The 14,235-nt window shown below is 32.1% G+C and overlaps 1 protein-coding gene across 2 annotated transcripts in view; it reads right to left on the reverse strand.

The window, feature by feature from the left end:
• Positions 1–11,380: 11,380 nt before the first annotated feature.
• Positions 11,381–14,235, reverse strand: part of LOC126886626 (pickpocket protein 28-like) — a 46,018-nt gene continuing 43,163 nt past the window's right edge. For both annotated transcript variants that reach the window (XM_050653620.1, XM_050653619.1), the window contains 2 exons: positions 13,658–13,922; positions 11,381–11,688 (listed from right to left, as the gene is read on the reverse strand). In XM_050653620.1, the coding sequence (XP_050509577.1) occupies positions 11,463–11,688; positions 13,658–13,922 (491 nt within the window). In that variant the 3' untranslated portion in view covers positions 11,381–11,462. The remainder of the gene's footprint in view (positions 11,689–13,657; positions 13,923–14,235) is intronic.

Raw genomic sequence — 14,235 nt, forward strand, 5'->3', positions numbered from 1 at the left:
TAAGTTCTCATCGCTTTTTGACAGTGTCCATGTCTCTGATCCATATATAAGGACCGGTTTTATCAGGGTTTTGTATATTTTGCATTTGGGTTTTCTCGTGATGTGATAGTCTTCTCGTGTGTACTCAGTCTTTTGCTTAGAATAAAATTAATTACCATGCCATAATTACGATTATAATAATAACTTCATGCACAATATTAGGGTAAACGTTTTCTATTTTTACTTCACTGTGTTTAATTTTATTAGTTCAATGTCAACTGTACCTTGGTTCGTAAACTTTAGCCGCATCGACGAAGTTGCTGATACATAATATTTACAGACATTACACATGTCATTTTTAAAACAATTTTTACACACAAAACATAATCCTAAAACTATATGGTACATCTAATAAACAATTAATCTAATTGAGATAATGCCACACCCTTATTTCGATGTGCGCTCCCATTTTAATTTTAATTATCTAATTACAAGTTCCTCAACGGGCACTATATTATATCATGCAGATTTTGTATCAGATGCGGATGAATAATATGTAGTTTTATTGATCCTTGATATTTTATTTACATGAATACTATGCATAACATGGGTTTTATTTACATGGATTGGACGATTCTCATTTTCATAAAATAGTCTAGGGACAAAGAGGGGTTTCGTGTAGGGAAGTGCATATAGATTTTCACTTCGGAAAAAATCAAATAAGATAGAACTTTTTGTAATTTCATTAAGAAATGTTTAATAAACAACAAAAGTTCTACTAGAGAAGTGGGTGCTTCATTTTTTATTAAACAAATGATCTGCGAAATTAGATGTTTTTTTTTTAAATAACTCCGAGAATATAAATTTTAGAAAAAAACTGACTTGAGCATTGAAAAATTCAGGAAATTTTACAAAAAAAACCTTATAAAAAGATTTTTCTAAAAGTAAATCTGTAGCTTTTATAAAAATTTTTTATAACTCTAAAGTCGCCCTTCTCACAAACATTGGCGCACTGTCGGCGAAGTGCACGGTTGAGTTATTTTGACGTAATTCTTTAACTAATGGATCAAATGAAATTTTACAAATTGGACATGAAAGAAGAACAATTAAGCTATTTTATGGTTATAATAAAAAGAAATAAAATGTATGCGCATAAGAAAAATTTTACTTATAAAACTCTCAAATTTGCACAACTTACCTTTCAAATATCTTGCTAAACGAGCTTTTATTCAAAAAAAATCTCAAAAATTTATTTCAAATGATACGGCGTCTCAAAAAATGTAATTTTCGAAAACTGCGTAGTTTTATAGAATTACTACCACTTTAAGACGATATTGCTCAAGTTTGAACAGATTTATTACAATTTTACAGGTGTTTTTTTAAAGCTTGGGATGTAATCTTTAATATGCACTAGATTATTTTACTTAAGAAATGAAATAAACAATTTCTTTTTGAGAAAATTAAGGAAGATAAAAAAATGTAACACAAAAACCGAAAATTACCTACTAAAAAAATGTTTATACAAAGTGATCAAAACTTTTTGTGTAAAACTTAATTAAAATACATTTAATAATAAGCTTCAACAATAATAAATGTTCAACAAAAAAGAATTTGTTTATGCTCTTATATAGTATGTCGGCGTAAATTAGAACCTATTGATGACTCTTTTATTATCAGTTTTACGAAAAAAAGTTATTCTTTATATAATACTCTGAATCGTATAGAATCTAAGATGTAACCATGACATATCAAATTTTATTAATTTTATACGAGGTATGTCAAAAAATATAAATTTCACTCAAGAGTAAAGTAGCTTTAAATTTCACTATAACGAAAATTGTTATTAAGAATTGTTGTTTGGAATTAAAAACTAAGTTTCAATGTTCAATTACATCCTTCTAATTGAAATATTGTGCACTATAAGGCCACTTAACTGTTAGCGAATTTCATATTCTTTTACATACCTCGTATAAAGTTGAAAAAGTTTGATATCTGATGGTTGTATCTTAGGTTTTAAACCAGGTAGAGCATTTTATGAAGAATAACTTTTTTTCGTAAACTTGATAATAAAATAGTTATGATAATTGTAATAAAATAATGATGGGTATCGCGTAATTTGAGAAAAATTTGAAAACAAAATTCAATTAGAAGGGTGTAATTGTACATTAAAACATAGTTTTTAATTTCAAATAACTTTTCATAATAACAATTTTTAATATTCTGGAATATAAAGGTACTTTAGTCTTTAACGAAATTCATATTTTTGCCATACCCCGTATAAAATTGATAAAATTTGATATCTGATGATTGAATTTTAGATTTTAGACTATGCAGAGCACTTTATGGAGAATAACTTTTTTTCGCAAAATTGATAATAAAAGAGTTTCCCATATGGTTCCTACCTATGCAGACATACTATATAAGAGCTTCGGTATAAGAATTTTCAAATTGTAATGCCATATTCGGATTCAGCATAATCAAAAACAAAATAGAAACATATTTGATCAAAGTAAAATGATGAATTCAACGATATTTTTAAAATTATGTATACAAAACAATTGTTATTGTTTAAACAATTAATAAACAATTAGCGGCAAAATCAGTGAGTAGAACTTTTTACTTTAACATGTATATAAACTAACAAAAAAAGTATAAGAAAAATATAAGCTTGTTTCAATTATTCCGAAACAATGCATGTTTTCGTTCTATCTTGACTCCCCTAGTGACCGACGGAGGTTCATGAAATTTTACAACTGATTTTTATTTATTTTGATGACATAACATAATATATAAGCACTACAGGCTTAGCAGGCTAATGCTTGATGTACTATTCTCTTCCATTCTCGCTTATCGTTAGCTTTCCTTTTCCAGTTGGTTATGTTAAGTCTTGTCATGTCTTCTTTGACCTCATTGCTCCATCTTGACTTTGGTGTTCCCCTTCTCCTTCTTCCTGCCAGCGCACTAGATATTATCATTTTTGGGACACTGGCTGAACTCATTCTCTGGACGTGACCCAGCCATCTAATTCTTTGAGTTCTTGTTACTGCTACTATATTAGGTTCTTGATAAAGCTCTGATAGCTCCTTATTTATTCTTCGCATCCATTGTCCATTTACTTTCTTCTCACCAAAGATTTTGGGCAGCACTTTTCACTCTCAAACTAATAGCTCAAACTGTTTTTTTTATGGTTCATGTCTCAAATGCATAAGTTACGAATGACCTTATTACGGTTTTGTAGGTTCTTAACTTTGCTCCTCGGCATATATTTTTTCTTCTCAACAGCTTATTGAGAGCATATACGGCACGGCTACCAGACATAATTTTTGTACGTATTTCCTTATACGTGGATATTAGAGTCCCTTGTGAAAATACTTCCTAAGTAATCAAATCTTTCCACTTTGAACCGAATTTATATCGGATTCCTTTTGTTATTTTCATCGTTATGTATTGACCCTGAATAAATTAATTGTTTGACAATTTCGTATATTTTGTTTTTTCTTTCTTGATATGTAATACTTTTGTCATCGCTTTCTCCTCGAGCTTCTTGGCTGTTTTGACACTCTCCTTCTTCCTATACTCCTTCCGCCTCTTATCTTTCCCTGTATTATCAGTCTTAGCATTTCATATCGCGGTCCCCTCATTACGTGTCCCAGATATTGTAACTTTCTTATTTTTACTGTGTTTATCATTTCGCATTCTTTACCCATTTCTCGCAATACTTCCGTGTTCATTTTCTTCTGTGTCCATGCTATTCTAAGCATACTTCTGTAACACCACATTTCAAAATGACTGTAGCTTATTTATGTGTTCTTGCTTTAATATCCAGCTTTCAAGTCCATATTGCAGTATCGAGAACACGTAGCATCTCAAAGCTCTTACTCTCAGTTCTAAGCTAAGAACTGTTTGTTGCAGAGAACTGTTTTCATTTTTACAAACGCATTTCTTGCTATTTCTATCCTGGCCCTTATTTCTGTTGTTTGATCATTTTTCTTTGAAATCCAGGTTCCTAGGTATTTGTATTTATCAACCCTTTCTATCGCTACCTTTCCCAAATGTATGCTTGTTTGTATGTTTGTTTTCTTAGTTATTATCATGTATTTGGTCTTTTTTATATTTATTTTTAGTCCATATTCTTCACAGAAACTGTTTGTTTTGTTTAGTAGTAGTTAGAGTTGTTCAGCACAGCTTGCCATAATCACGGTGTCATCTGCATATCTCATGTTGTTTATAGATCTTCTGTTAATTATTATTCCTTCACTTTGAGATAGTAATGTTTCTTTAAAAATGGCTTCACTATATGCATTAAAGAGTAATGGAGACATAATACATCCCTGCCTAACTCCTCTCCTGATTTCAATTTCTGGACTGGGTTCGTTATCTATTTTTTCAACAATGTGTGCTCTTTGATTCCAGTAAAGGTTTGTTATTATCCGTAAGTCCCTTTTGTCTATGTTTTTTGTCTTTAGAATTTGGACTAATTTTTCATGTCTTACTTTGTCAAAAGCTTTCTCAAAATCAACGTAACAAACATGCACATCCACATTCATGTCCATGAATCTTTGAGCTAACACATTAAAAGCAAATAACGCCTCTCTGGTTCCTAGTCCGTTTCTGAACCCAAACTAACTATCATCTATTCCTTTTTCTAGTTTTTTATTTATGTGACCATGTATTATTTTCAAGAATAATTTGAGAATGTGACTTATTAATGATATATTTCTGTAGTCACTGCAATCTTTAGGGTTTGTATTTTTAGGGACAGCACAAAAGGTTGAGAGTAACCATTGTTTTGGTATGTTTCCTGTTTTGTACATTGTGTTAAACAAGTCTACGATAATGTCTAAGGTTTCTACTGGGATTTGCTCTGAACCTACTGCTTTAACATTTTTGCTGTTTTTTAATGCCGATTTAATTTCTTTTTTTAATCTCTTTAAGACCATATATCATCTTCTACTTAGACTTCCATCTGCTCTGATCTATTGTCTTTGAACAATTTATTTATGCATTCTGTCCATCTCTTTAATATTTCGTTACCACTCAACACAAGTTTCCCATCTGTAACTTTTAGTATTCCCGGTTTTCTTTTTCTGTTGTTCTGAGTTAATTCCTTATTTTTTTTATGTGTGTTAAAACTATCATGTCTTTTCTGGTGTTCTTCTATTTCTGCGCATTGTTATTTTAACCATTGTTCTTTTGCCTGCTTAATTTTGGATTTTATTTGTTTATCCACATTTTTGTACATCTGATTTTCTTTGTTTTTATGCTGACGTCTTTCTTCCATTAAATCTAAGATTTCCTCTGTGATCCTTGTTTCCTCTGTCATCCAAAGTTCCGATTTACTCCTAGCCAATTTTGCCAGGTCGTAGGCAAATGCTAAGCACTGGTGCTTTTTATGATATATAAGACCTGTTCTATTAATATTTGCTTCCTTATAACCTTTTCCAATATTATGCTAAACATTACAGATCATAATGGATCACCTTGCCGTACTCCTTCTTTAACATCAAAACTTTCTGTTAAACTATCGCCGATCTTAACATTGTTCGCTGTTCTTTTAGTCCAGGGCGCATCTGTTTTGAGATGGACGTTGAGAGGTGACTCAATTTTTTTTGCAGAAATTGCTTGAAAATAAGTCAAATAATAATATTTGAGTTATCCTCCCTCTCAAAAAGGTCCGGAACATTGTTTAAATAATCAAAATGTCAAAAATTAAAGGAAAAATTCGATTTTTTTCTTCATTTTTTGATTATAACTTTAAAACTATTCATTTTCGAGAAAAGTTGTACTGACATAAAAGTTGCATAATTAAATTTCCTACAATATAGAATTGGTTAAAAATTTAAAAAATAGTCACCCTAGTTGCAAAATAGCAATAATTGCGAAAAAAACCGTACAAAAACAAGTATTCGCATTTTACGTTTTTCAACCAGTTATGCTACACTTAGGACCTTAATATTTCACCCAGAAAAACTTTATGATACAGTAAAACAATACTGTAAATTTCATTAAGATCGGTTCAATATATTTTGCAAAATAAATTTTGCAATCCAGCTTTCGCAAAAAAAATTCATTTCTTCAAAATGTTACAGGACTGAAAATAAAGCAGATAGCAAGTTGAATTTTTTTTTGCTTATAGAAGTGTACTGTAACTTTCATTTGCAATTTTTAAAATTAAAATCGATTAATTACCACGGCGTCAGAAAATTTTTTAAATAAACAATAATTTTTGGTGCTACGCGCAGGACAGCGGTGTTCGATTCACACAAGTTGATTTCCACCAAAATTTCTTCCAATCTTTAACTAATATATTATTTTCTTACTCTATATTTTGTTGTATTTTAATATTTTATTTCCACAAAAATCAAACTAATTTTATTATTGTTTGTGAAATATTGTTTAAACAATTGCATATGTTTAAAAATAATAAACTTTTATTATTTAAGTTAAAATATATGAACAAAGAAAGTCTTTGCTAACAAAAGTGTTATTTAAAAGGATAGAGTAGGTGTTTTTATTTTGCAATGAACAAATTTATTTATTTATATCGAAATGTAATAAAAATTAAAATGTATCAATCATTATCAAAGGTCATTGGAATGCCCAATCAGAGCAAACTATCCGCTGTCCTGCGCGTAGCACCAATAATTAATGTTTATTTAAAAAAATTCCTGACGCCGTTGTGTTAATCGATTTAAATTTTGAAAAATTGCAAATGAAAGGTACAGTACACTTCTATAAGCAAAAAAATTTTCAACTTGCTATCTGCTTTATTTTCAGTCCTGTAACATTTTGAAAAAATGAATTTTTTTTACGAAAGCTGGATTGCAAAATTTATTTTGCAAAATATATTGAACCGATCTTAATGAAATTTACAATGTTATTTTACTGTATCATAATGTTTTTCAGGGTGAAATATGAAGGTCCTAAGTGTTGCATAAATGGTTTAAAAACGTAAAATGCAAATACTTGTTTTTGTATGTTTTTTTCACAATTATTGCTATTTTGCAACAAGGGTGACTATTTTTTAAAGTTTTAACCAATTCTGTATTATAGTAAATTTAATTACACAACTTTTATGTCAGTATAACTTTTCTCGGAAATGAATACTTTTAAAATTATAATCAAAAAACCAAGAAAAAAATCGAATTTTTCCTTAATTTTTTGACATTTTGATTATTTAAACAATGTTCCGGACCTTTTCGAGAGGGAGGATAACTCAAATATTATTATTTGATATATTTTGAAGCAATTTATGCAAAAAAATTTGAGTCACCTCGCAACGTCCAAATGTACTAATATTTTTACAGATGCGCCCTGGTCTATTTGTAGAGTTCATTTTATCATCCTAACAAGCTTTGGACAAACACTCATATCTTGCAACTTGCAATGCTATGAATAGTTCTTTTCTTCTGACTCTCATTGAGAATCAATGAAAAGAACCATCGTGGGTTTATTGTATTCATGGCTTTCGGCTTGTATTTCTCTCAGAGTGAAAATTTGATCTACGGTGCTTCTACCTTTCCTGAACCCACACTGATATTATCCTATTCTATTATCAGTCGTTGCTGTTTTTCTATTTTTAATGTGTTTGCCAGTATTTTATACGCTATGTTAAGTAGCGCTGTGCCTCGATAGTACTTACATTCTGCTTTACTTCCTTTATAGGGCCTAATATTCTTTCCATGTGCGTTAGCTGCTGGCTCTATTATTTCATCGTTATCCTCATCTCTCTCGTGTGTCCCATTCAAAACACCGTCAGGCATAACATGATAATCTGAAAGAAAAAAAAAACGTTTCGTTCGTTGCAATCCGTGACTGTACGCCGGGGTTTGTTCTAGTTGGGTCAGAGAGAGCCGCATATGTGCCTCCTGATGAGAGACTGCTGCTGTAGTTTCGTGTTGCAACGAAATTGAAAATGGTGATTCATTTTTGATTTACATGTTTACTCTGATTGCAGTACGAAGGGAACCATTCTCGTTGGAACTTTACCGCGCTGAGCAGATGGGACGTGAATTATAAATTGTAAAATTCCCTCCTCTTCCTTAGTCTCAGCATCCGTTACGGCTTGCACCTTGTAGAAGCCTCGGAGGTGTTACCAGAGAAGGTTCCCATTGTTTTCAATCTGATAGGATGTAGAGTAACATTTTTGGATGTTGTTTTATGTGCTATTAGATTAAAGAATTAGTTTTTTGCTAGCAGTTGCCGCTAGGGCATCCCTGCCATTTCTCTCGTTGCAATCCGTGACTGCACGCCGGGGTTTGTCCTAGTTGGGTCAGAGAGAGCCGGATATGTGCCTCCTGATGAGAGACTAATAAGTTTCGAAACCGGTAGAGGTGCTTGTTGCACTCTCTGATTGAACTGGAATGATGATGAGGCTGTAGTTTCGTGTTGCAACGAAATTGAAAATGGTTATTAATTTTTTATTTACGTATTTACTCTGATTGGAGTACGAAGGGAACCATTCTCGTTGGAACTTTACCGCGCTGAGCAGATGGGACGTGAATTATAACTTGTAAAATTCCCTCATCTTCCTTAGTCTCAGCATCCGTTATGGCTTGCAAATTGTAGAAGCCTCGGAGGTGTTACCAGAGAAGGTTACCATTGTTTTCAATCTAATAGGATGTAGAGTAACATTTTTGGATGTTGTTTTATGTGCTATAAAATTGAAGACTTAGTTTTTTGCTAGCAGTTGCCGCTAGGGCATCCCTGCCATTTCGTTCGTTGCAATCCGTGACTGTACGCCGGGGTTTGTCCTAGTTGGGTCAGAGAGAGCCGCATATGTGCCTTCTGATGAGAGACTAATAAGTTTCGAAACCGGTAGAGGTGCTTGCTGCACTCTCTGATTGAACTGGAATGATGATGCGGCTGTAGTTTCGTGTTGCAACGAAATTGAAAATGGTTATTCATTTTTGATTTACATGTTTGCTCTGATTGGAGTACGAAGGGAACCATTCTCGTTGGAACTTTACCGCGCTGAGCAGATGGGACGTGAATTATAAATTGTAAAATTCCCTCATCTTCCTTAGTCTCAGCATCCGTTATGGCTTGCAAATTGTAGAAGCCTCGGAGGTGTTACCAGAGAAGGTTCCCATTGTTTTCAATCTGATAGGATGTAGAGTAACATTTTTGGATGTTGTTTTATGTGCTATTAGATTGAAGACTTAATTTTTTGCTAGCAGTTGCCGCTAGGGTAGAGGTACTTGCTGCACTCTCTGATTGAACTGGAATGATGATGCGGCTGTAGTTTCGTGTTGCAACGAAATTGAAAATCATTTTTGATGATAATCTGAATTTTTGGGTAGGAATTTGATATTAACAGTATAATTGTTTAAATATACGTACCGGTATTTAGGCATCAACGCCCTTCCGGTAGGGATCTATGGAGGAGTTTCATCGAGCCTCAAGCCCTTATCCCTTGTCGTACTACTCCCCCATATGCCGATCACACTCCTGTGTGTTCCATTCTAAGCCTTAGATTTATATTAGAATTTTAAACTGCTGGGTTAGCCTTTTGTTTTTCGTTCACCGAGCCAGGATTTGAACTCACATTTATCACGACGGAGTGATGTGCGGGACATCTCTCGTCCCACCTTTTGTCCCACTAGGTAACCCGGTCGACGGATACCTAGCTTAGATATTCTTTAAGGAGGATTTAACGTTACAAACGTCACATCTTTGCTATTTTATTTTTAAATAATTATTTTACTTTATTTTCTTTAATATTTCATTAATAATTATGTTCTATTCGTTTTAACCTGCTTTTTCGTTGAAAACTTGTTTGGCGCCCTCTTTTATTATCCTCTATTTCCTATCTCTCTTTTCATCTAACATCTAAATCATCAACTGAACATACTAAACGTACCCCGTATATCCTTACTCTGTAGATATCTGTCTTTTAATACGGAACATGCCTGCCACCTCCTACGTCCCACTGTCATGGCAGTGACACTTCGTCTCTCAATTCTCAGTATGGTGGTGGAAAATTAATTTCGGTATAAAAGCCGAAGAAGCTTCAAAATTTCAACATTTTCATCAGCACTTAATATTCTCTTGGGGTGATTTTTTCATACAGCTTTTTATAATAATTTCTTATAGTCAATTTTTCAGGTCTAGAACGTTTCATCGCCGGCAATTCATCGCGGGTCGATTCATCACCGGCCGATTCATCGCCGGCCGATTTATCGCCAATTAATTAATCGCTAATTGATTTATTTCCAAATTCCCGACCAATTTTCTTCAGTAATATTTATTATTTATTTTTAATATGAATTAGGAAGTCTAGGAAATGACCTAACCTAACCTGACACTTCATAAATTTGAACATATATATTTCTACAAGGCCATTTAACACTACAAATTTAATACTATTTAGTATCAAATTTAGTGGAAGTAGAAATAGAACAGTAAATTAATATAATAATATTTTTTATCTTTTTAATTGTCCTAAGTTTTGAACTGAATTTAACGTCGTGTCGTGTCATCTCCCATAATACAAAATCAACTGACTAACTGGCGATGAAACGGACGGCGATGAAATGGACTGGCGATGAACTGGCGGCGATAAACCGGCGGCGATGACCGGCGGCGATGAAACGTCCCATTCCGCAATTTTTCCTATACCTAACCTTCCATGTCTACGACCACATGGTCAGTTTTAAATACCCATTTCTTTCTAATTTTCATATATGCACGTGTAAATCAAATTTTAACTATTCCTCTCATCCTAATTCCATTTAATTTATCCTTTGCCAATGACTACTTTTTACAATTGTTTGGCAAAGGCTCGTTTTTGGTTTTTCTTCTTGATGTTCGATATGTGTTTTTACCTTATAATTTTTGGGAATAAATCAACGTTTCTCCCTTCGGGAGCCTCCAGCATAAAGCCTATCACCGGCTGACAAGAATGAAGACCATGCCATCTAGACTACAACGACGAACATCTTCAGCTGCTTCAGTTGGGGACCTAGGTCCACAACATCTGCCCAGGTCTACAAGAAGTCTACAGCAGTACCATTCGACATAAAGAAGTTACCGTCGAACCAGATACCAAAAGCCATAAGTATAATCCAGAATTGTTAGTTTTTGGCAAGAATTTAAATATATTTGTTAATGCATTTAATAAGTCACACTTTTATGATATCTTTATTGAAAAAATAAACATGATTAGTTAAAAATACTGTTTTGTTTGCTTTCATTCTAAATTTTCAGAGTTCATATCTAAGATTAGGACAAGACGAATACACACCCTGAGAGATTGAGCTAAACTGGGGTGAACGATAGCTATCTTAGTTGATTGAAATATTATTTTCGAATAGTATTTCAATTAGCTGGGGTAGTCTATCGCCTTTTTGTAGCTTTCGTTTCAAGGATATTCTCTAAATATTACAAAAATAATAAAACATTATTATATTCAGCATGCTTATATTGACGAAAAGTTATAAAAGTGGAATACATATTAAATAATTTGTTACAATAATTTATTCTCAATTATCATTTCCTGACCACTGGCCAAAGAGCCTTACGTTACAACATATCCTAATTGTTAAGAAATATACTATTTCCATCATGGAGAGCAGTGAAAATCCTGTAAAGAGTCCTAATAATCCTCCGAAATTAGCCAAAAAATCCAAAGGTCCGTACAATTCATTCCGTTCGGAGAATATGAAGTCAGTCGTTTTAAAAAAGATTGTTAATTTGGATAGAGTTATACTAAAAAAATAAGATTAAATAGTTAAATGTCTTTTTATTAAAAACAGTTTGATGCTTTAGATCCGAAGAATTGGCTAGTGGGACCAAATTCTGGTAAAACAGCTTGAACTCGTACTTTCTAAAACTTGCTAAGCAAACGAACGGTGAATTAGAATAAGACTAAGGAAAATCTAAAATTGCATTTCACCACCTGTCTGTCATATATGTAAAAATTCCAAGATTCCAAAAAAATAAGCAAAAAACGAAAAATATCTCGACGTTGTTACCTCAAGAAATGTCTAAAGAAAATCTATGCAAAATTTCAGGTAGATCGATCAAGTAGTTTTTCAGTTACAATGTCCACAGCATTTGAAAAAGCAGTTTTGAGAAAAATGCGTTAAAAGTTTTGACAACTGCATCTTCATCTTCTTATTTGTCTGCCAAATCGTAAAGTGATGATCATTGGAATATGTTTTTACATACAGAGAGAGTCTGTAAAGTGGAATAAATTCAATATCTCAAATACTAATTGTTTTTTTGGAAAATGCTCAGACCCGTCGATTAGTATTTCAAATTGTCCTTTTTGACATTCAATAAAAATGTATACAGGGTGTCCCAATTTAGAGATATGACGTCATCGTCGATTTTCTTAAATGGCAACACTGTCATTTTGATAGCTAATTTGATAGGGTTTGTAAAGTTATACATAACTGCAAAATATCAAATTTTTATTCTCTACCATTTACAAGATAATAGAAAATAACAAAGTTATATCTGTAATTTGGAATATATTCAATAATTAAAATACTAACTGTTTTTTTGAAAAATGCTCAGACCCGTCGATTAGTATATCAAATTGTCATTTTTGACATATAATAATAATGTATACAGGGTGTCCCAATTTAGAGATATGACGTCATCGTTGATTTTCTTAAATGGCAACACTATCATTTTGATAGCTATTTTGATAGCGTGTGTAAAGTTATACACATCTGAAAAATTTCAAAATTTTATTCCCTACCATTTACAAGATAATAAAAAATAACAAAGTTATGAAGAACAAGAAGTAATCAAATAATAATTGAATTTATTTATTTCAATTAAGCAAATGCTCATAACGTTGCCCATTGACAATTTGACAATAATTGAGGGCAACATTATGAGTTTTTGCTTAATTTATTGAAATAATTAAATTCAATTATTAGTTGATTACTTCTTTTTCATAACTTTGTTATTTTTTATTATCATCTAAATGGTAGAGAATACAAATTTGAAATTTTGCAGTTGTGTATAACTTTACACACCCTATCAAAATAGCTATCAAAATGACAGTGTTGCCATTTAAGAAAATCAACGATGACGTCATATCTCTAAATTGGGACACCCTGTATACATTACTATTATATGTCAAAAAGGACAATTTGATATACTAATCGACGGGTCTGAGCATTTTTCAAAAAAACAGTTAGTATTTTAATTATTGAATATAATCCAAATTACAGATATAACTTTGTTATTTTCTATTATCTTGTAAATGGTAGAGAATAAAAATTTGATATTTTGCAGTTATGTATAACTTTACAAACCCTATCAAATTAGCTATCAAAATGACAGTGTTGCCATTTAAGAAAATCGACGATGACGTCATATCTCTAAATTGGGACACCCTGTATACATTATTATTGAATGTCAAAAAGGACAATTTGAAATACTAATCGACGGGTCTGAGAATTTTCCAAAAAAACAATTAGTATTTGAGATATTGAATTTATTCCACTTTACAGACTCTCTCTGTATAAATAAGTTTTGCAATATTTTACCGTCAGTGAACGGACTAAAAGAATAAAAGATAAAGAAAAAAGGGAAAAAAGGAAAAGATAAAATTGAATAACTATATAAAAATTGTTGTAACCAATTCGGATTACCGGGTGTTCTTTTTTCTGTCACCTACAGTATAAAAAAGAGAGACTGATGGATAAACTATGCTTACCTAGATGGATCTAAAAATTTCTCGTTTCTAACCAGCGCCCTATAAGCAGGATGCCAATTCCATTTTGATTGAGATAACTCAACGTTGTAAGATAAGTCGGAGCACATTGGTAGACAATCGCAAACCGTGAAGTTGCCATGAAATTTATGTTTTTTAGTCTTATTTTTGCTACTAAAATCTGGTAAATTTAGTATATGTAATTTATCCGCAGCATTCGTCATACATCTTTGTTTTTCAATACCACAAATTTTTGTTCCATTTTCTCCTAAAAAGTCGTAATATGTATATAATGTTAACACCCAAATACTGAAACGGCCTAATATTAAATAAAAAATAGTGTAGAGTGACTATAGACGATTTGGTATTTATTTTTAATAGGTTTGATCCCCAAATACAATTTACAGTTGAAATAGGGGACAACAATTATTCAATTCCTTTTTTAGACATCAAATTATATCGCACAACAAATAATACGATCTTAGTTGATTGGTACAGGAAACAAGTAAGTTCAGGTTAATACCTGAATTATTGGTCTTACCATAAACACTTCTTCTTCTTTTGGTGCCTATTCGTTCCGA

This window comes from Diabrotica virgifera, chromosome 6 (assembly GCF_917563875.1).
Source record: "Diabrotica virgifera virgifera chromosome 6, PGI_DIABVI_V3a".
Lineage (NCBI taxonomy): Eukaryota > Metazoa > Arthropoda > Insecta > Coleoptera > Chrysomelidae > Diabrotica > Diabrotica virgifera.